The 22,367-nt window shown below is 48.5% G+C and overlaps 1 protein-coding gene across 2 annotated transcripts; it reads left to right on the top strand.

The window, feature by feature from the left end:
* The first annotated feature begins 1,794 nt into the window (after positions 1-1,794).
* Positions 1,795-21,400, top strand: ZFYVE9 (zinc finger FYVE-type containing 9). 2 transcript variants are annotated; one of them, XM_072128837.1, is made up of 17 exons: positions 1,795-1,897; positions 4,516-6,182; positions 6,463-6,562; positions 6,787-6,963; positions 8,521-8,678; positions 8,845-8,956; positions 10,127-10,249; positions 10,895-11,050; positions 12,000-12,224; positions 12,312-12,394; positions 13,441-13,545; positions 16,349-16,499; positions 16,584-16,664; positions 18,074-18,236; positions 18,321-18,426; positions 18,946-19,122; positions 19,960-21,400. In XM_072128837.1, the coding sequence occupies exons 1-17, from the start codon at positions 1,828-1,830 to the stop codon at positions 20,119-20,121; spliced, it is 3,816 nt and encodes a 1,271-aa protein (XP_071984938.1). In that variant the 5' UTR covers positions 1,795-1,827; the 3' UTR covers positions 20,122-21,400. The 2 variants fall into 2 exon arrangements, with proteins under 2 accessions (XP_071984938.1, XP_071984937.1); XM_072128836.1 differs by having other exon boundaries at positions 1,801-1,921.
* The last annotated feature ends 967 nt before the right edge of the window (positions 21,401-22,367 follow it).

Below are 22,367 nucleotides of genomic sequence, written 5' to 3'. Positions count from 1 at the left end.
ACAGCAAAAAATTTTGAAACTCCAATTGTCACTGGGGCAAAAATTTTTTGGTCTGGATCTACCATTATAAAATATACAGTTTCGACTTACATACAAATTCAACTTAAGAACAAACCTATGGAACCTATCTTGTCAACCCCTGACACTTATTGTACTGGAAGACTAATGATTCTCTCTGATCTTCACTTGGGGTCTATGTTTTAAGGTGACTGATTGTTGGGGGGTCCTTCTGTGGTTCTCCCGAGTGCCCCGTGTGTATAGAGTAGTGTTTTGGTGCGCATAAAGGAAACTGCTTCTATTTGGAGAACAGGACCCCCATTCTCCGAATTGCTTGAAGTCAGACCCCCAACGATCAACTTGTTATCCTGTGGATAGGGGATTCCCTGCAAGGAGCAAATCTCCCGATGTGTACTGATGTGCACCATGCGAATCTACCTATAAAGGGAGAAGGGTGGTAGGTGCGTGTATTGGATGGGAGGATAGCCCTTTTTAGAGCTAATCCTCACGTCCCCGCTATCTTTTTAAAATCTTTATTGTCCTAATATGTAAATTGTGGCCTGGAGTAGCCGGACATGAGGCTACAGGTCACGGCTATTCCTCGCCCCAGTAGCCTCTTTGTTCCTCCTACCCTCGGCTCCTCGTAGCTGCATGCTCTCATCCGAGAAGCCAGAGTTCGGCGTTCGAGGAGGTGTCAGGGTTAACAAAGAGGCTACTGGGGCGAGGAATAGCCGCGCCCTGTGGCCTCGTGTCCGGCTACTCCGGACTACTTTTCTAGAGACTTCTGTCGTTCGGCGCTTTCCTTGCGGTTATTTTCACCTTCCAATCTTCCTTTTAAAATGTGTCATTTCTTCTGAGAATTGCAAATGGGGTTTTAGTTTAATTTTAGCCAATGTTATTAATCTACGTCACCCTCCTAAGGACATGTTAGGCGGGAGGAGGAAGGGGCGATGCATCTCCTTAATCCATCCTGTACCGGCCCGGACGAGTGTGGTGAGAGCCGTCTTCACGCCACATCCTAGGAATTGTTTTCCCTGACATTGGAGCCGTGTGCTGAAGCCCCTCGCCTTCTCATGACGTCCCTCTCTGCGGAGGCCTGAGTGCCTTGAGAGCCTCAGTAATTTCCCGAAATACATCACCAGGAAAGATCACATTTAGCCGACAGGTCCCAGCACTTTCATCTGAAAATTCCTCTTATCAATGTCAATCATTTCTTTTATTTTTCTGTGTCATTGTGAGCTTTGCTCTGTCACTCCGCTACTAACAGAGCCCTTTGTGTGTTATTATAGAGCTTGTCACCTGAAGGCACGATGTCCTTAGTGACCGGCTGCAATAGGCGATGCGTTGTACTTCCCTCCGGTAATATCCGCTGATAAACATTCCCTGGTTCATGGCTCTTTTCAAATCTAACATTTGCTCATCAATTAGCATAACGCTAGGCTCTGCCCCCACTCGTTAATATTCTATTTCTTCCCATCCCACACCTTATCAGCACCTAACCCTCCCTCTCTGTCAGCTCACCGGACAGCCAAGCTTGCACATGCGCGGTGAGCCCTACACCCTCGTTACACCCTCGCGCCTGCACAGTTAACTGCTCGTCGGCTGGAGGCACCCAGCAGTGAACCGCGCATGAGCACCCTCTCTGTGCCTTCCAGCTTGGCAGAGCTCAGGTGTGAGGGTGTAGGGCTCCCCAAGCTTTGCCGATGTCCCTAGTTGGGACCGCATTGTTTTGACATTTCTGACAAGAATTTCCTGTCGTTCAGTTAATTGCTATAATATTATATTTCTTTTTTTGTAGGCCAAGACCTCAGGCTGAAGGGTCCTTAACAAATGGAGAACTATTTCGAGGAAGAATCGTGTAACCTGGACAAAGTATTGGATGAATTTGAAAAGAATGAAGGTGTGATTGTAAATCCAATACGAGGTAGAACCCAAATGTTAACTCTCCTCGATCTGGTTATCTAGCTATTGCATAGTCACAACTACCAGCATCCCCTTATATATCAAAATACTGAGAGTGATGGTTTCCAACAGCTGGACAGTCACTGATTGGGTGGTGCTGCCACACTAGGTAAACATATCTTTGAAAGCTGCCATTATACAGCAGCACAACTATCCCTATATTGTTCCTCCCCAGGCCTGTAAGATTCCACAGTCCCGCTTGTAAACTTGACTCACCTTCTGTACATAGTCATGTTCTTCTAGCTCAGTCCTGCCTCCAGCTTTTTGATTGACATGGGGGCCTGCTTTCTCTTAAGCTGAGTTGGCAATGCTACCTGATTCACCTCTCCCTTTAGTGAATTACACACAGCCAGGGTCTCTCTCATTCCTGGGGGGCAATGAGCTGGAGGAACGGTTGAACAGGAAGGATATTAATATGCCGGACGCGGCTCAGAGGAAAGACAATGATCGGACTTAATTTGGATCATTTGGATCACTTTATGAACGGACTGTGTAACTTTTCAGGCATTGAGAGGAACGATATAGGTGAATGGAGATAGCTCACAGGCCGAGCAAATTGCAGAAAACACCCACCGTTAACACCCGCGGTTGGTGCTGCAAAACTGCCGGAGGATTTTAAATCCTGGTGGCACGTGGGTACGGCCATCTTGGATTCGATCAATGCCCCCTGCAAGGTCATCGGGGGGTGGTGATCAGTTGCCATGACAGCCTCAGTTTTTACAAAGACCCGAGGCTGTCTGGTTTTAACCTATTCATTACAGTGAGCAACTTGCACATTGTAATGGATTATGACTGTATGGCAGTAGATGGGAGGATCACCCTGACAACCTGGGGTTAAATTACCCTAGGGCAGTGATGGCGAACCTTTTAGAGACCGAGTGCCCAAACGACAACAAAGACCCGCTTATTTATCGCAAAGTGCCAACATAGAAATGTAATTAGTGATTTATACTCCCTTCTCTGTCACAGTTTTCATTGATACCAGCCCCTGAGGACACAAATAAAGCAGAAAATAGTCCCAGGTACAGCGGTCACTTTATAATACCTCTGTGCACAGCAAGTCCTGGACTGTCTGGGACTGCAGGAAGATACCTGGAGTCATCTCTGGTGATGGCCTGAGTGCCCACAGAAAGGGCTCAGAGTGCCACCTCCACCACCAGTGCCATAGGTTAGCCAGCACTGCCCTAGGGGGTCTGAAAAATAGTAAAAAAGTTTTTAAAAATTATATAAAAATAAAACTAAAAATTCTAATCGCCCCACTTTTCCTAAAACTCATATAAATATAAACAAACAGTAAAATCATAAAGATCCCAAAATGTCAGATCCAACAAGATATAACGGTTATTCCCGGCATTTAACCCCTTAATGGAATATAGCGTCCAAAGTTGAAAATGCCACTTTTTTTGCCATTTTGAAAAACAAAAAAAATCTTTAAAAAGTGATCGTACGCTTATAAAAAGGTCGTACAGTCCTAAAAATGGTAGCATTGAAAACGTCATCAAAAGTAGCAAAAAAGGACAGCACCCCAGCTCCGTTCACCGAAGTATGAAAAAGTTATTAACGCCTGAAGAATTTTATTTTTGTGCAGGAGGTTTTCATTTTGTAAATGTATGAAAACATTATAAAACCTATACAAATTTTGGTATTTTGTTGCACAAAAACAAGCCCTCAGACAGCTCTTTACATGGGGGGGGGGTATAGATTATTGAAGGTGGGGAGTAAAAAATGGAAATGCAAAAACTAAAAAGGGTTAGGGTTAGGGTTAGGCTTGGCTTAAGGAGTTAAAGGAAATCTAGCACCAGGATGAAGGATTGTACACCAAGCACACTGACATACTGGTGAGTGCCCGCTCTGACAGGTTCTGCGCTTCTTACGACCTTGTTTTTGCAATAAAAAGGTTTCACGAATTATGCAGATGAGCCCCAGGGGCTCCATACTCAATAGACGTCAATGGAGCTTGGAGCCCCGAAGGCTCTTCTGTACAATTTTTAAAACCTTTTTTTCTTAAAAACAAAGGCATACAAAGCTTCAAGAAGACCAGCTTCTGCCAGATGGGGCACACACCAGTATGTTAAGTGTGCTTGGTTTACAATCCTTCATCCTGGTGGTAGATTTCCTTTAAGGTTTGTACATGTATATTGTCAGGGGCAAATTTGCTAATCCTTCAAACTTAGACAAGTGGCACCTCAGTCATGTTGCTGCTAGTTGTTGACGCATCATGTCACCTTCTAAGCCTTACCCTTTCTCGCTACATCACCCACATTCCCATTAAGTCTTCTTGTTGCACATGGCTCTGGATATGTCTGAATCACATAATGTGGTATAAGGCATTATGGTCAGGTTGCTTAGTTTCTTAATTTTTCATGTTGAAAACCACTGTGCAGCCAGAGTGGGCAGCTGTCACGCCACTAACGCTTCCAGGGGACCCAAGGGATGCGCCAATTTAGTACTTCACCAGCCCCGGTCATATGGATATGATCTCATTTATTATACTAGAGTCTCTATTTGCACCGGGCCTCACTGAATAGTTCATGTCGTCATTTTTTTACATTCCAGATGAGAACGTTTCGCCGAGATTACTAGATGCAAAATGGAATCAGATCCTAAATCCTCCCTCTCGACTGACAGAGAACTCCGCCTTGGACAATGTCAGTAAATCGATCATCACCATCGAGGCTCATCTCAAAGACAGAGCATCCAGCCCGACGCCTTGTTCCAATGGAGAGACTGAAGGTGTTGCCCCAGAGCTGTCCATGATGGTGACAGAAGATGCCAGCGTAACTGAGGAGAAGAAGGTCCAGCCATGCGGAGAGGCTGAGGTTACCCTAAACATGAGCTGTGGTAATAGCGTCGCTGCTGGAGATCTCTTATCTCCTTCAGGCCAAGCTCCTGTGAACTCTGACAATGTCTTGGACAGTGCAAAGATCTTGCAAAGTCAATTACGTGTTACTGACGCCGCCCAGTTACCCCAGACCGATCCAGACTGTAAAAGTGTTACAACTATTGAATCCAACGTGTGCACCCCAATGCAGAGGCATAGTAGCATTCATAGTAACTCGCCCCTAACTCAAAATAGTACTGAAGACCCTAACAGTCGGCTCCATTCTGTGCCGTCTGACATCCGTCTGCTCTCTCCTAGCAAATATCTTCTCCCCAGAGCGGAAACTGACAATAAAAATATATCCTTTCCGCTCGATGGGTCTGATAAAAGCAATGACCAAACTGGAGGAAGTGAATTTAGCGCCAAACATCTAAAAGCCTCATTTCTTCCATCGACAGAGAAGAAGGGGGTCTTTGCAGACATTGAGAAGATTGCACTAGGTAATGATGGTCTACAGCCTGTAGGGTCTCCCGTGATGGTGGCTCAGTGTTTCTCAGACTCTTTCGTGACAAACGGGACACTAGATGGAGACCAGAAGTCTCTGGAGACGGAGGGTGAACCAGCAGGAAGTCGGGTGGAAGATAACGATGATGGAACGGACATGACACAGTCTCTCCAAAACGGGTGTGATTCCTATGGAATACAAAACCCACCTGTAGCTCATATCCCAAAGAGTTTACCGTCAAAAGAAGACTCAGTGACTGAGGAGAAGGAAATCGAGGAGTGCAAGTCGGAATATTACGTTAATGTTTACGAGCAGAGGGAGGATGATGCCCCCGAGGAGAGAGGACTCTTGTTAGACGCTGGCGGTGATGTGATGAAGAATCACTTGCACGGTCTGGTGGTCCCTGTGTCAAAGACAGCCGGCACCCTGCCACCGCTTAGTGTCCCCTATGGTGGAGCACGCCCAAAGCAGCCGACTCATCTCAAGCTGCAGATCCCAAAGCCATTATCTGACATGTTACAATGTGACCTGGTCCCCCCGAACGCCGGCTGCAGCTCCAAAAACAAGAACGATGTGTTAAACAAGTCGAATCAGAACGATGGCGTTGCCTCCGATGGTCTACGTGATGAAGCTGGGATCGGCAGCCCTGGTTTGGATGCAAACTGTGACCTGCTAGATTACAGGGGCCCTAATAGTCCGTGCCTTGCAGTGTCCTCAGACAGCCCCGACAATGACCTCCTTGCTGGACAGCATGGGGTTTCTGCTGCCAAGCCATTCACAACTCTAGGGGAGGTGGCTCCGGTCTGGGTCCCCGATTCTCAAGCCCCTAATTGTATGAAGTGTGAAGCGAGGTTTACATTCACAAAGCGGAGACACCACTGCAGAGCATGTGGAAAGGTGAGTAGGTGGGTTACTAGAGGTGTACAGTAGTAAGAGCTATTACTGCGCTAAGCGGGTGCTTGGGCTTAACCCTTGTTACGAATCTGACACCTAATTTTATCTCCGAGTCTTATGGAGGATGAAATATAAGAATGTAAAACTTTTACATGCGGAGGGATGGGGGGTATCCAGCTTTTGGGCCCGCACTGATCTGGAGAACAAATTTAACTGCACTTGCTCTTGAGTTTTCCCTGCAGCGTCTCTGCAAGCAATAACCGTGTCTCGCTTCTGTCCCCAGGTGTTCTGTGCCGCCTGCTGCAGCCTCAAATGCAAACTACTGTACATGGATAAGAAGGAGGCTCGTGTCTGTGTTATCTGCCATTCAGTTCTCATCAATGGTAAGTATTAAGGGGTCCTAATATGATTGTGCTACACAGCTATTAAGGGAGTATGACTCCCAGCATGTCTTGGCAGCCGCTGGTGTGCTGTGAGTAGTAACTTCTGGAGAGCCACATATTGTAGGTTCGCTAGGTCTGACACCCCCTTGTGCACAATGTTAAGCTTTGACTGTCCTGCCGTAAGCAGTTTTTCTGTCCCAGTAATCTTTTATTTTACATTTCAGCCCAAGCTTGGGAGAACATGATGAGTGCATCGGTTCAGAGCCCAAACCCTAACAACCCTGCTGAGTACTGCTCCACCATACCCCCAATGCAACAGGCACAAGCTTCAGGAGCCCTCAGTTCGCCTCCTCCTACTGTTATGGTTCCCGTTGGAGTCTTAAAACATCCAGGAAGCGAAGGTGAGGTCTTTGGGAGTCTTAAAATAGCACAGCATTACAAGCGAACATGTCACCAGGAACATAGTTTTTATCTGGTGACAGGTCCCAATATGCCGTGCTGATTATAAAAATGCATTTGTCAGCATTCTGAATGATTTCAGTACTTTCTGTATAATTCACCCGGCTCCCTGCCAGCAGTGTATGGCGAGTCCCTGGGAAGGGGACAGCTGCATCCTGTGTCTCCTTTCCTCCACACTCATCCAGCTCCCTCCCCTCCACTTAATGTCATGTGCATTGACAGGTCCTCCCGGAGCGATTCGCTGACAACGGAGGTAAGGTCACATTGCGTAAAAGCCTACCTATAGGAATAGCGGTGCCAGGGGAGGGAGGGGGGTGGTGTGGAGGAGAGGGAGAATGTATGAGGAAACACAGGCTGCAACTGCCCCTCCCTGGGGACTCACCACATGCTGCTAGCAGGGAGCCAGGTAATGTGAAATTAAGTTATAGAAAGTTCTGAAATGATTTGGAATGCTGACAATCAGTATTGCATAAGCTGTTGGAACCTGTAACCAGCTAAAAATAACATTCTTGGTGACAGCTTTCCTTTCAGATGAATGTCTGTCCGTATGCTACAAGGATGTGTGAAGATGAAGCATTAGGCATTTTGAAAACACTTTGATGAATGTAGTTGTCTCATGAAACCACCCTTTATATTCACCCCTGATGGATGTAAAATACACAACATAAACTCCTAATTGGTAGAATGATGAGAATTGGGCCTCTCCTTCCCTTCGGCTCCCGTGTCATGCATTCCCTTTGAGGTGTGTCTCTTGTACTTCCTGTAAATTCCATTGTTTCCCCCAGAGGCCTCTCAACATTTTCTTCCATTGTTTGCTTGTATTTCACTCCTGTGGTCCTTAAAATTCCTCTACAGTAACATTGCATCATAGGTATTCAGTATATAAGATAAGAGTCCTATAAAGCCATCTCTACAGAAATGCCGCCCTTAGAGGGGCTCTCCAGGCTTTGAGGAGTAGATAATTGGCGAGGTGCGACACCTCCCTCAGCTGATGGTAGTAATTAGCCAGAGCAGCCATTCTCTTCTGTGAGGTGACCGCAGAGGGTGCTGGATCTCCACTGATGGGTCGTTAGTAGTTAAGGAACCTGCAAAACCACTTTAATATAATCAGGGTTTTCCATTACCATAGGTGGGGGAATACAAGCACATACTTGCCCCGCTCGGGCTCGCGATTCCTGTGTCACACAGGATACTTCTGATTTTTGGGGCTGAGCTCGACAGTAAGTTCAGGGGTTTACAAGATCTGCTTCATCCAATAAGTGGCCTCCTTTTGGCAAGTCCCATGTTCCACAAAGGTCAAGCCGAAAATCAGAAGTAGCTAAGCAACAGGGAAGAGAGAGCAGGTCAATATGTTCTGTTTTCTTTTTCTGTCCCAGACGCTGAGGAGTGTGTGTGTGTGTGTGGGGGGGGTTCTTATTTATTGGGACCCCTTTAATGAAGAAGTCAACCCTCTTTGTGGAAATATTGCAGTCATTTGATGCAGTGTGTTGTTTCCATAGGATCACAGTCCAGAGAGCAGAGGAGGGTCTGGTTTGCGGATGGCATTTTACCAAATGGGGAAGCCGCTGATGCAGGAAAAGTGAGCGCTGCAGCTGGAAACCTGACAGTATCCCATGACACCAACAAGTCCTCCCCGAGCAACTCGCTGTCAGCAGAGGTAAGGTCACACTGCGGAAAAGCCTATAGGACGCACATACTCTGCAATCTGTAGGAAGAGCCGTGCCCGCTGATCCCACCATGATCATTATCACTGACCCGGCAGAACGTGAGAGCTGACATCTGCAGTTTGTCCCCTCTCCTCCATCTTTGCCTTTATGTTGTAGACAGAGAACACATCAGGCTTCTGTGGAAGTATAACTCAGGTCGGAAGTGCAATGAATCTTATACCGGAGGATGGGCTTCCCCCTATTCTTATCTCAACTGGAGTTAAAGGAGGTAATTTTGTGATTCAATTATTACATCCTTAAAGGGGGGTCTACATGAAACCCCTTCTGATGGGCATAAAGTGGACTTTGGGGATTGACCCTACAAGCTGTCCTGCAAGTATTGTGCCAAGTATTGTAATCCTTTACCCCTTCATCCACCTGTTAGCGTACCGGCGTCTTAAAGGGGTTGTACCAAGTTTCCAAGTTATCCTTTATTCACAGGATACCAAGCTGAGCGGTTATGACCCCCAGAGAACACGGGGGCCCCGTTCAGGAACAATTTTTCAACACTCCCATAGTATTGAATAGAGCGTCAGATCTGTTTCTCATCCATTAGTGAGAATGGACCCCCTTCTCATGATTGTGTGGAACCCAGCAAGAGAGACCCTCATTAGCCGGCTTTCCCCTTTAAAGCAGTACAACTATCCCTATATTGCCTGTAAAGTCGCATAGTCCATTCATAAAGTTGACTCACTATCTATGCAAGCGAGTCCGATCATCGTCCTTCCTTTCAGCCGAGTCATGTATATTTATGTCCATTCAGCTCATTTCTCCCTCCCTTGGGACTGGGACACGCTGGCCGTGTGACACACTGAAATGAATTCCCAAGGTAGGGGTGTATGACATAGCTGATTTTTCTTCAGTGAGTCACACAGTCAGCGTTTCTCTTATTCCTGAGGCAGGGGTGAATAATGTAGCAGAGCCAAATTCACTTAGCTTAAGAAAAAGCAGGTCCTTTGTGAATCAGGAAGCAAACAGCCAGAAAACTTTACAAGCATGGGGAGGAACAATACAGGGATAGTTGCAGTGCTGTATAATTGCAGTTTCCAAGGTAGTTTGGTTTATCTGACTGGTTCCCTTGAAGCACCCCATACTAGATGAACTTTAGGTGCACATACTTGACCTGTGCTCCATTCATTTCTTTGGGGCTTCCAGGATGGCTTATAAGAAGGCTATCCTATAAGTCCTATAGAAGAGAATTTAGAAGAGACTTGTTCCCCATTGCCACATTTAATCCTAATTCACTTGGGATCCTAAACCTCAAGTGAGAAAACACTTAGGATAAGTGTCTATAATAATGTCTATGATTGCAGAACCCCTTTGGGTTCTGATGGGTCATGGGTATTACATTTCCAGACAACCCCTTACAAGTGGTTAATTGTCATATTTCTTCCCTTAGATTATGCCGTGGAAGAACGTCCCTCCCAGATGTCCGTCATGCAGCAACTAGAAGATGGAGGACCTGACCCATTAGTATTTGTCCTGAATGCAAATCTTTTGGCAATGGTGAAGATTGTGAATTGTACGTCATGTTGTGGAGTCTGAAGTGTTTATGGAGGTCACAGCAAAGCTCTGTGGCTCCAGATCAGTCGCCCATCAGAATTTAGTGATACTAGTTCTACATCAAGACCCCGATAACTATAACTGAGTTTACAGTGGTTACCGCACAGTAGATATTTAGCAGCTTTCCACATGGTGAAATTCAGAAGGGGCATTTGTTTTTTTGATCTGGAATCGTGTTTTTTCATCCAGATTTTTTTCAAATTTAATATTTGCATCTAGGATTAATCGCAAGAACTTGTTTGCCCCCCGTCCCGCTCGTCTGGCTTTGGTTGTAAATATTATTTTGCTGCCCACTAATGTACTTCACTATATTTCCTGATCTGTTCTGCCCAAATGTTTAGAGGGATTATCCAGGGGTTGAAAAACTTGTCTACTTTTATCCAAAAACAGCACCACCCCTGATCATGGCTTTATATTACAGCTCAGCTGTATACAGATAAGTGGTGGGTTGTAATACCAGCACCTGCCATGATCAGGTGTGGCGCTTTTTTTGGAAGAAATCAGCCATATATTTAAATCTGTGGACAACCTCTTTATTAACTTTACTCCGTGAAGTGTGTTGGTAGTAAGTAGTCGGGGTGATGTCTCTGCTCACCTTCTGCAGATGTCAACAGGAAGTGTTGGTGTTTCACCACCAAGGGAATGCACGCCGTGGGCCAAGCCGAGCTGGTCATCCTCCTGCAATGTCTGCCGGATGAGAAGTGCCTGCCCAGGGATGTGTTCTGCCACTTTGTGGAGATCTATCAGGAGGCATTGGCAGGTATGTGACGAGGTGAAAGTATATGACGTGTGCGAGGGGTTGCGCATTGCCGATATTAGAGGAAATCAACCGTAAAATCCACCATGATAAACCCGGGACATTACTCATAGATCCAGGCACCGGGACTGTGGGATCTTTGGCCTCCTATCTTCTATAATCAACTTGTATAATTACGCTGCAGTTTCACGGGCTGTTACGCTGTGCAGGATCACTTCTCCCTCCCTTTTCCCTGCCTACTGTAATCTTTCACAGTTTTATAATGGACGGTTTGCCAGTCAAAGTTTATGGTGTGCAGCAGTCTTGAGATCCTACACCAGTAATATGTCCAATGTACAGGCTGTGTACCACGTAGATACAGTGCAATTTAATGTTTATTATTAGAAAAACAGTGTTCAAGAGAACTTTTTGGCAGAAATGTCTGCTGGAACACAGTTTTATTGCTATACATTAATTGTATTGTATCTACGTACGTGGTGTATACGTACTCTCAGTGGAAGGAGGGAAAATACTGCGCAGTTTGAAAGCCTGTGAAGCTACAGTACGGAGGGGCTGGAAATGCTAAATTCTGTCTGCATATATTTATCTATATACAGTATGCAATTTGTTCCTGAGCGCGCCCTAGTGGTGGCTGTAGGAAGTAAAAGATGTATTATACCAGGGTTGTCTGATGTGTAAAACGCACACTGCTTAAATGTCATTTCTACTTTTCTCTTTCCTGTTTAATAAACATCGGTAGGACCTACACTGATTGAAAAGTGATCCCCTTAGGAAGAATACCATTTACAAATGGAAATTATTATAATATCCTCCTTTTTGGTACAGAAGATTTTGGATTTCTGTATCTGACAACCGACCCCTTTGCAGATATCTTATTAAATGATTGACTTAATATTTAGACCTGTTCTGCATTACTATACATTGATCCCATCTGTGTTTGCCTTGTTCCCAGGTAACATGATAGGTAACTTGGGGCACTCATTTGTCAGCCATAGCTTCTTAGGCAGTAAGGAACATGGAGGATTCCTGTATGTTATACCCACCTACCAGTCCCTGCAAGACCTGGTCCTACCTGCACAGCCCTACTTATTCGGGATCCTCATTCAGAAATGGGAGACACCATGGGCCAAGGTTTTCCCCATGCGGCTGATGCTTCGCCTGGGAGCAGAGTACAGATGTGAGTAGACACATAGTAAGTGTCAGGCCAATTCATCTATAGAACTGATCATTGCTGATTGTGTGATGTGCTTTGTTTTTTGTGCAGTGTACCCCTGTCCGCTGTTCAGTGTCAGATTCAGGAAGCCGCTATTCGGGGAGACGGGACACACAATCATTAATGTCTTGGCTGTGAGTATCCGCTCTGACCTGATTCATTATCATGTTCTCCACAATTCTACACTAAGGACAGGCCATGATTTGTAAGGGTCAAACTTTTGGAACATTTGCTTTTTAAAGGGATGTGATACTCCAGCAAGTATTGTATCCCCTTTATTATTAAATGTACATATCGCTATACTCTTAGAAGAGACTGTGTCTGGTACTACAGTTCTGTGCAGCTTTAAAGGAAATCTACCATGGAAATCCACTATGATAAACCAGGAACATTTACTCATAGATCCAGGCACCATGACTGTGGTATCTTCTTATATTTATTCTCCATGGGCTCCTTCCTTCCTAAAATTAACTTTTATAATTATGCTAATGACCCAGAAGGGCTCTGGGGGACACTAACAGAGCCCCTCTGTGCTATAGCTTCACAGGCTGTTACACTGTGCAGGAGAACCCCTCCCAACGTGTGAGGTTACATCAGGCAGAGGGAGGATGGTAATGCTGAGGGAGCAGTGGGTGGGGGAAACAGTACAACAGCCTGTGAAACCAGAGCATGGAGTGGGCATGGAGCAGCATGTATAGGGGATAGCAAGCAGTTGTTGATGCTAGTTCTGCAGAATGGGGCTACGATTTGTGGCTGGATATCAATCCCCTTAAAAAAAAACTTCTCCATAATGATGTTGAGATCTGGACCCTTCACTGCGGTGGACTGTGGGCACGTGGACTGTTTTCCAGGCACAGAGTTTGCCAGACATGCCATCTTCCTGCAGTCTGCCTGGGACCCTGAGAATAGTGAGAAGGTGTGATTAGGGTCAGTTTAGAGCTCATAGAGAATGTCTTCGAACAGTATTGGGGCACTCGGACAGTTATGTTACTGCCGGGTTGACACTATGGGAAAAGTTATTGGGTTTTGGGTCACATTTTGAGCACTTGATCTTGAAAAAGTTCGCCACTGCTATATGTATTAGACTTGTATTCATTAGCACCAAATATTCATTTAATCTTCATAAGAGACCAGATACTCTCTATCCCTTTTATTACTTTTTTGCAATTTTATTTTAAAGGATTTTCGAAATTATCAGTACACGCTGCCGGTCGTCGAGGGCTTGGTAGTTGATATGGAAGTCCGGAAAACCAGCATCAAGATTCCCAGCAATCGATACAATGAGGTATATGCAGTTTCTTCACTTGTTTAATGCGCACACGGGTTGTATCTTATCCACTTCAGCTGTTCTTGTGATGGGAACAAGTTCCTTGTTATAGAAGTTCATTGTCATAAGGGATTGAGGGGAGTCTTTAAAATGTGGCCAAAATTTCAACTCAAAGTTCTCCAACGTGTTCAGAAAATCTTTGCTTACTACTTATAATTTGTCACACAGAGCTTGGCAGGGCCGGTGTCAGGTATAATTCGGCAAACCGCCCAAACAAAACTTGCTCTCACCTTCTGATGCCCTTCCCCCGCAGATGCTTTTCCATACATCGTGGCTCCAGCATCGGCTCAGTCTCCACACGTGGTCCGTCGCAGGCACCCGAAGGTCAGCAGCTCGCTGACCTCATAGTGATTGCCGGTGCCTCTGTATAACTATTCATGGAGGCTGCAGCCTCTGTATAACAATTCATGGAGGCTGCAGCCTCTGTATAACAATTCATGGAGGCTGCAGCCTCTGTATAACAATTCATGGAGGCTGCAGCCTCTGTATAACAATTCATGGAGGCTGCAGCCTCTGTATAACAATTCATGGAGGCTGCAGCCTCTGTATAACAATTCATGGAGGCTGCAGCCTCTGTATAACAATTCATGGAGGCTGCAGCCTCTGTATAACTATTCATGGAGGCTGCAGCCTCTGTATAACTATTCATGGAGGCTGCAGCCTCTGTATAACTATTCATGGAGGCTGCAGCCTCTGTATAACTATTCATGGAGGCTGCAGCCTCTGTATAACTATTCATGGAGGCTGCAGCCTCTGTATAACTATTCATGGAGGCTGCAGCCTCTGTATAACTATTCATGGAGGCTGCAGCCTCTGTATAACTATTCATGGAGGCTGCAGCCTCTGTATAACTATTCATGGAGGCTGCAGCCTCTGTATAACTATTCATGGAGGCTGCAGCCTCTGTATAACTATTCATGGAGGCTGCAGCCTCTGTATAACTATTCATGGAGGCTGCAGCCTCTGTATAACTATTCATGGAGGCTGCAGCCTCTGTATAACTATTCATGGAGGCTGCAGCCTCTGTATAACTATTCATGGAGGCTGCAGCCTCTGTATAACTATTCATGGAGGCTGCAGCCTCTGTATAACTATTCATGGAGGCTGCAGCCTCTGTATAACTATTCATGGAGGCTGCAGCCTCTGTATAACTATTCATGGAGGCTGCAGCCTCTGTATAACTATTCATGGAGGCTGCAGCCTCTGTATAACTATTCATGGAGGCTGCAGCCTCTGTATAACTATTCATGGAGGCTGCAGCCTCTGTATAACTATTCATGGAGGCTGCAGCCTCTGTATAACTATTCATGGAGGCTGCAGCCTCTGTATAACTATTCATGGAGGCTGCAGCCTCTGTATAACTATTCATGGAGGCTGCAGCCTCTGTATAACTATTCATGGAGGCTGCAGCCTCTGTATAACTATTCATGGAGGCTGCAGCCTCTGTATAACTATTCATGGAGGCTGCAGCCTCTGTATAACTATTCATGGAGGCTGCAGCCTCTGTATAACTATTCATGGAGGCTGCAGCCTCTGTATAACTATTCATGGAGGCTGCAGCCTCTGTATAACTATTCATGGAGGCTGCAGCCTCTGTATAACTATTCATGGAGGCTGCAGCCTCTGTATAACTATTCATGGATCCTGCAGCCTCTGTATAACTATTCATGGAGGCTGCAGCCTCTGTATAACTATTCATGGAGGCTGCAGCCTCTGTATAACTATTCATGGAGGCTGCAGCCTCTGTATAACTATTCATGGAGGCTGCAGCCTCTGTATAACTATTCATGGAGGCTGCAGCCTCGGTATAACTATTCATGGAGGCTGCAGCCTCGGTATAACTATTCATGGAGGCTGCAGCCTCGGTATAACTATTCATGGAGGCTGCAGCCTCTGTATAACTATTCATGGAGGCTGCAGCCTCTGTATAACTATTCATGGAGGCTGCAGCCTCGGTATAACTATTCATGGAGGCTGCAGCCTCTGTATAACTATTCATGGATCCTGCAGCCTCTGTATAACTATTCATGTTTTCATATTTGGTATTTTCAGTTTCTCTGTTTTTTTATGCCACCACATAAGTTCACTGTTAAGGGGCCCACTGAGGCTCTATCGCCCAGGGGCCCATTGAAACCTGGAGCCGTCCCTGCAGCTCGGCCTTCCTGACTATATTTATGGTGTGGAGAACATAAAGAAGAAAATACTTGTGGACTGCACCACCGGGGAGAAGAGAAACCTCTATCCTGGGTACTAATAATAATCAGATTCCCATCACACTTGTAAGTAGGGAGCTCAAACCTCAGCTTCCCTGACTGTATACTTATGGTGTGGAAACTAGTATATATACTAGAATATAATCACAGTAATGGTGCTGTCTCTAAATGGTCATGTGATGCTGTGCTTGAGGCATCATGGGATTGATAGCAAATTTGAGAAGAAGGAAAAAATGTTGATACAATGGATGATGCATTAGACTCGTCTTTAAGAACACTGTTGCACTGCTGCTCCTAATTGTGCTCTTCAGGTGCTGCTGTGGAGGAGGTAAGTATTCTATGTGGGTGTGTAATTGATAGCGTTTAGTTCCCCCATATACCAAAGGAATCAGAGCATGGTAGTGAGGACTAGATATACCGCGCTATGGATGTGGCACTGTGCATATACTGTACTCCACTCCACAATAACGATCTTTACCTCCTGCAGTTTTCTGGTTTGTTTTATGTTGTTAATATCACAATTTATTTTTACTTCTACTTCTTGCCAGATGATGAAAGCCATGAACAAATCTAATGAACACGTCCTGGCCGGGGGCACCTGCTTCAACCAGAAGGCTGATTCCCATCTGGTGTGCGTGCAGAATGATGACGGCAACTACCAGACACAAGCCATCAGTATTCACAAGCAACCGCGCAAAGGTAATGACCGGAACCATATACCAGGGATCAATGTCCCCTGCAAGATGGAAGTAATAATCATGAGACGTCTCTCTATTTCTCCAGTGACTGGTGCAAGTTTCTTCGTCTTCAGTGGAGCTCTCAAGCCGTCTTCTGGCTTCCTGGCAAAGTCTAGTATTGTTGAAGGTAAGCGGACTGGCGCATGGGGCGCGCAAGGGAGGAGCGCCGCCGGCATGGGGCGCGCAAGGGAGGGGCGCCGCCGGCATGGGGCGCGCAAGGGAGGGGCGCCGCCGGCATGGGGCGCGCAAGGGAGGGGCGCCGCCGGCATGGGGCGCGCAAGGGAGGGGCGCCGCCGGCATGGGGCGCGCAAGGGAGGGGCGCCGCCGGCATGGGGCGCGCAAGGGAGGGGCGCCGCCGGCATGGGGCGCGCAAGGGAGGGGCGCCGCCGGCATGGGGCGCGCAAGGGAGGGGCGCCGCCGGCATGGGGCGCGCAAGGGAGGGGCGCCGCCGGCATGGGGCGCGCAAGGGAGGGGCGCCGCCGGCATGGGGCGCGCAAGGGAGGGGCGCCGCCGGCATGGGGCGCGCAAGGGAGGGGCGCCGCCGGCATGGGGCGCGCAAGGGAGGGGCGCCGCCGGCATGGGGCGCGCAAGGGAGGGGCGCCGCCGGCATGGGGCGCGCAAGGGAGGGGCGCCGCCGGCATGGGGCGCGCAAGGGAGGGGCGCCGCCGGCATGGGGCGCGCAAGGGAGGGGCGCCGCCGGCATGGGGCGCGCAAGGGAGGGGCGCCGCCGGCATGGGGCGCGCAAGGGAGGGGCGCCGCCGGCATGGGGCGCGCAAGGGAGGGGCGCCGCCGGCATGGGGCGCGCAAGGGAGGGGCGCCGCCGGCATGGGGCGCGCAAGGGAGGGGCGCCGCCGGCATGGGGCGCCGCCGGCATGGGGCGCGCAGGGGAGGGGCGCCGCCGGCATGGGGCGCGCAGGGGAGGGGCGCCGCCGGCATGGGGCGCGCAGGGGAGGGGCGCCGCCGGCATGGGGCGCGCAGGGGAGGGGCGCCGCCGGCATGGGGCGCGCAGGGGAGGGGCGCCGCCGGCATGGGGCGCGCAGGGGAGGGGCGCCGCCGGCATGGGGCGCGCAGGGGAGGGGCGCCGCCGGCATGGGGCGCGCAGGGGAGGGGCGCCGCCGGCATGGGGCGCGCAGGGGAGGGGCGCCGCCGGCATGGGGCGCGCAGGGGAGGGGCGCCGCCGGCATGGGGCGCGCAGGGGAGGGGCGCCGCCGGCATGGGGCGCGCAGGGGAGGGGCGCCGCCGGCATGGGGCGCGCAGGGGAGGGGCGCCGCCGGCATGGGGCGCGCAGGGGAGGAGCTGGATAACCCCTTTAAAATCAGTACGAAGGTGCAATCTGTCAATTACATCCTCATCTTGGGTTATTTAATTAAAGGGGATTGGCAATTTTTAGGTGCCCATTAGAGTACAGTTTTTTTTTTTTTCCTGTCGAACGAGTGTTCCTTTTCCCTGCAGTGCCTCCACAGGGGAAATTGAGTATTACACAATTTACTTTGAAATAAAGAAACAATGTCTCTCTTATCTGCATTATTTCTACAGATGGAGTGATGGTTCAGATCACAGCGGAGAGCATGGATGCCCTAAGACAAGCCTTGAGAGAGATGAAGGACTTCACCATCACATGTGGGAAGGCAGATGCGGAGGAGACGCAGGAACATGTCTATGTCCAGTGGGTGGAAGATGACAAAAACTTCAACAAGGGGTAAAGCGCATGATAATGTACAAGATTGGTGTGTGGATCATGTCTGCTCTATGGTCTATGGACTCCATCCTGCTCTTTCCACAGTGTCTCCAGCCCAATCGATGGCAAATCTTTGGAATCTGTTACCAGCGTGAAGATTTCTCATGGTTCCGAATATAAAGCCAATGGGAAAATCATTCGCTGGACTGAGGTAGGCAATATAAATGCATCTATTAGCTAATAATACTGGGAGCGCAGGTCGCAGGATATCCCCAATTGTCCAAAGATTGTGCCAAACTTTCATTATACTTGCAGTCATGGTCACCTTTCATAGCTGAACCCGCTGAACGTTTCAATTCATTGACAATAAGCAAAGATCTTGATATTTCATCACATCTGTCAAGTTTGAAAATAATTGATAGGTTCAAGGCGTCTGGTGGCAAATACAGGGGTCCCGTGCCCCCAATGTGAATAAGGCAGCAGTCAGTCATGCACATTCCTGCTCCATTCGCTGTTCTCTCTCCTGCATTCTCATAGACTGGGAATAGTTTGAGCGCATGACCCCCCTCTAGAAACCTGGACACGTGTTAATTGGGGATCCCAGTGGTGATAAGTCCAGAGTCAATTAACATTTATTGGAAAGAACAAAATGTGTATTTCTATATTAAAGACATAATATTGGAGTCTATAACAAAGTTCAATCTCAATGAAATATTTTCATTTTTGAAAGGTATTTTTCCTAGACACTGAGGAGCAACAGAGCGGCCTTAGTGATCCCGCTGACCACAGTAGACTGACCGAAAATGTGGCCAAAGCTTTCTGTCTTGCACTTTGTCCACATCTCAAGCTACTTAAAGAAGACGGGATGACCAGACTGGGATTGCGGGTCACTTTGGACGCGGACCAGGTGAGGGGCCGGACGACGGGTGCATGGGGACAGATGGGCGCCCACGATGGATGTGCGGGGAAAGGAAGTGGGTGCCGCACAGCGGGTGTGTGGGGAAAAGGGGGGGGGGGACAGACACCGTGTGTGCGGGGATAGGGGGAGCGGATGCCGGGTGGGCGGATGATGGGTGCGCGGGGAAAGAAGGGGGGGCGGTGGTCGACGGGGTAGTGGCCGACGGGTGCGCGGGGAAAGAAGGGGGGGCGGACGCTGGGTGCGCGGGGAAAGAAGGGGGGGGGCGGACGCCGGGTGCGCGGGGAAAGAAGGGGGGGGGGGCGGATGATGGGTGCGGGAGGAAGAAGGGGGGGGGCGACGGCGCGGGGAAAGAAATGGGGGCGGACGACGGCTTGCGGAAAGAAAAGGGGTGCGGACGACGGGGGCGCGGGGAAAGAAAAGGGGTGCGGACGACGGGGGCGCGGGGAAAGAAAAGGGGTGCGGACGACGGGGGCGCGGGGAAAGAAAAGGGGTGCGGACGACGGGGGCGCGGGGAAAGAAAAGGGGTGCGGACGACGGGGGCGCGGGGAAAGAAAAGGGGTGCGGACGACGGGGGCGCGGGGAAAGAAAAGGGGTGCGGACGACGGGGGCGCGGGGAAAGAAAAGGGGTGCGGACGACCGGGGGCGCGGGGAAAGAAAAGGGGTGCGGACGACGGGGGCGCGGGGAAAGAAAAGGGGTGCGGACGACGGGGGCGCGGGGAAAGAAAAGGGGGGTGGACTGGACCGGACATTGGGTGCGCACGGAAGGGGGGGGGGGTTCACAATTGGTGCGCCAACAATAACTTTGCTTGTATTTGTGTCTTTTAGGTTGGATACCAGGCAGGTAGTAACGGGCAGCCTCTGCCTCCTCGCTACACCCATGATTTGGACAGTGCCTTGGTGCCAGTGATACATGGGGGCACATGCCAGATAAATGAGGGCCCAGTCACCATGGAACTCATTTTTTATATCTTGGAAAACATCTCCTAGGGGGATGTCACGAGCGCGGAGACACAGACTGCCGCTGGCTGAACCATTTGCACTTTAATCACAGAAGATTCATGTTTCTTTTCTTTTAGCTAACACTAATTCTAGGTCAGGGTGCGAGGGGCGGACACCAGAATGCTTTAAACCTTCTATGCATAACCAATGGAGAGGGTCACGTTGCGATGAGGGCGCGCGGATACCTCGAAATCTGCATGGAATCTTAGACAAAGGTGGAGGGGGAACAAGGGAAGAGACAGAGAAAGACCCTCGTAAGGGCAACACAAAGAATATCCTATGTACAATCAGGAATCTCACTCTGACCTCATTGAATTCATCGCTGCAAACCTTTTCTGCTCGCTGCGTCCTCCATCACTGTCTCATCCCATCGGAGTTTACACTGTTCCAGACCTGAACCTCTGGAGCTGTTTGGTTTGTTATCCCTATGTACAATCCCTATGTACAATGCATGGCCAGGAGAGCGAGATACACAGCCTGTAGTGTGCATGAAACCAGACGCTGGACGCCTACAACGCGCTGGTTTTTATTTGCAAGGGCAGCAATATTCTTCTTATTATACTTATTTCATACTCGGAGCGCATAAGTCGTGTATTTTTTATTATTCTTTTTGCCTCTTTTTGTCCATGTTGTAGTCTCCCGGATCAAGCTGTGGTCATCAAACTACGCGGATAAAAGGAGAAGGTGTCTGTACAGCAAACTCCATGCATTACACAATGAATTACCAAACTCTTACCTGACCCCGCAGCGCCACTGGTGGCCGGTAATGAGATTACGTTTACATTACATGTTTGTCTGGAAGACCACCTACTGCACTCTCCAATTCTGAGGGCACCGCTTTGCAATCTTGGCAGAAGTGACTGTGGCCACTACCCACAGGGGCTACACTGCCCATACAATGCTGTTACAGTGCGCCCATTGTGTATTCCACCAAATAAACTGCTTTATTTATTTCCATGAAGTTCAGCATCTGGAGGGTGGTCTCTGGGTGGGGTCCTCTTATACCCAATTATTTGTGATCCCACTCCTCTTTATTCACCCCGATAGTCTGTTACATTTGTCATTTCATAATGATTTTAATGTGTCATTACAATAATCAACAATTTCACATATTAGTGGATTCTGGGGAAAAAGGATTTTTTGCTAAAAATTGGGAACCCGGGTTTGGCATGTTGATGAATGTCTTCTGTTCCCGGTGTAGGATGACGTGTGGTATGTAAAGGTATTCTAAGGGGTTCATGGCGTTAATGAGGGTCCAACAGAGTTATTGACAATCCACATGGATAGGTTATAACTTGCTGATTGGTGGGAGTCGGACCACTGGAATGGATTGGCCGAGCTGGTGGGTTGTGACCAGTGGTGTAACTTGAAGCTTATGGATCCCAGTGCAAACTCTGTGCAAGCCCCATGAATATAATGGATGGTTTATAGTACTAGTCTTTTCATATATGAAACTGACACCTTATGGGCCCCCCTAAGCCTCCTGGGCCGAGTTACGACCGCACCCTCTCAAGTTACCCCCCTGGTCGTGGCTTTATTCATCCATATTGGGGCCGCTGAGTGCTTTAAATGGCGATCTCCAGCAGTCCCATAGCCCCATTTATATATCTTGTATCCTCCTTTCCAGTGGTTAGACATATTGTAAAGGTATCACTTATCCTATGGGTAGGCGGTAACTTTTAAGCTTGGTCTGGGACTTCTCAGACTGACATCAAAGGCCCAGCTCTTCTGCCACCATTGTCCTTCTCCATGTATTTATGTAACTACTGCGGGCCCAGTGCTCATTGGGGCCCCTGCAAATATCCGTGCATGAAACTTGAAAAGTTCTCAATCATTGGACACCGATGGCTCACACTCTGGTGCTCACTTTCTTCTGAACATGGACGGAACATGCACCCAGACACCTGGATTGGGTCCTCAGCCTGTCCATGATGGTGGATATCCCTGGTTACATGTTCAGAAGGGAGATCAGGGCATTAGATGTACAAGATGTCTGCCCACATCCCCATGTAGTGACATAGGAGAATCTTTAGATACCGAGCAGCCATTATCGCGTGTAGCTTTTGTACAGGTCAGTGCTGTAGAGACAGGCCGCTGCTATCAATGACCAGAGGACGATGACAATCCTGCAGCAGATCCTGCAGCGGGTGACTAGGCCCAGGGATTGGATGAGATTAGAGAACCACAACAGACGGTTACAGTTCAGGTTGATATTCAGAAGTTGCTTTCTAAGT

The sequence above is a fragment of the Engystomops pustulosus genome, chromosome 10 (assembly GCF_040894005.1).
Source record: "Engystomops pustulosus chromosome 10, aEngPut4.maternal, whole genome shotgun sequence".
In the NCBI taxonomy this organism is placed as follows: domain Eukaryota; kingdom Metazoa; phylum Chordata; class Amphibia; order Anura; family Leptodactylidae; genus Engystomops; species Engystomops pustulosus.
This window is presented reverse-complemented; position numbering and strand designations above follow the sequence as displayed.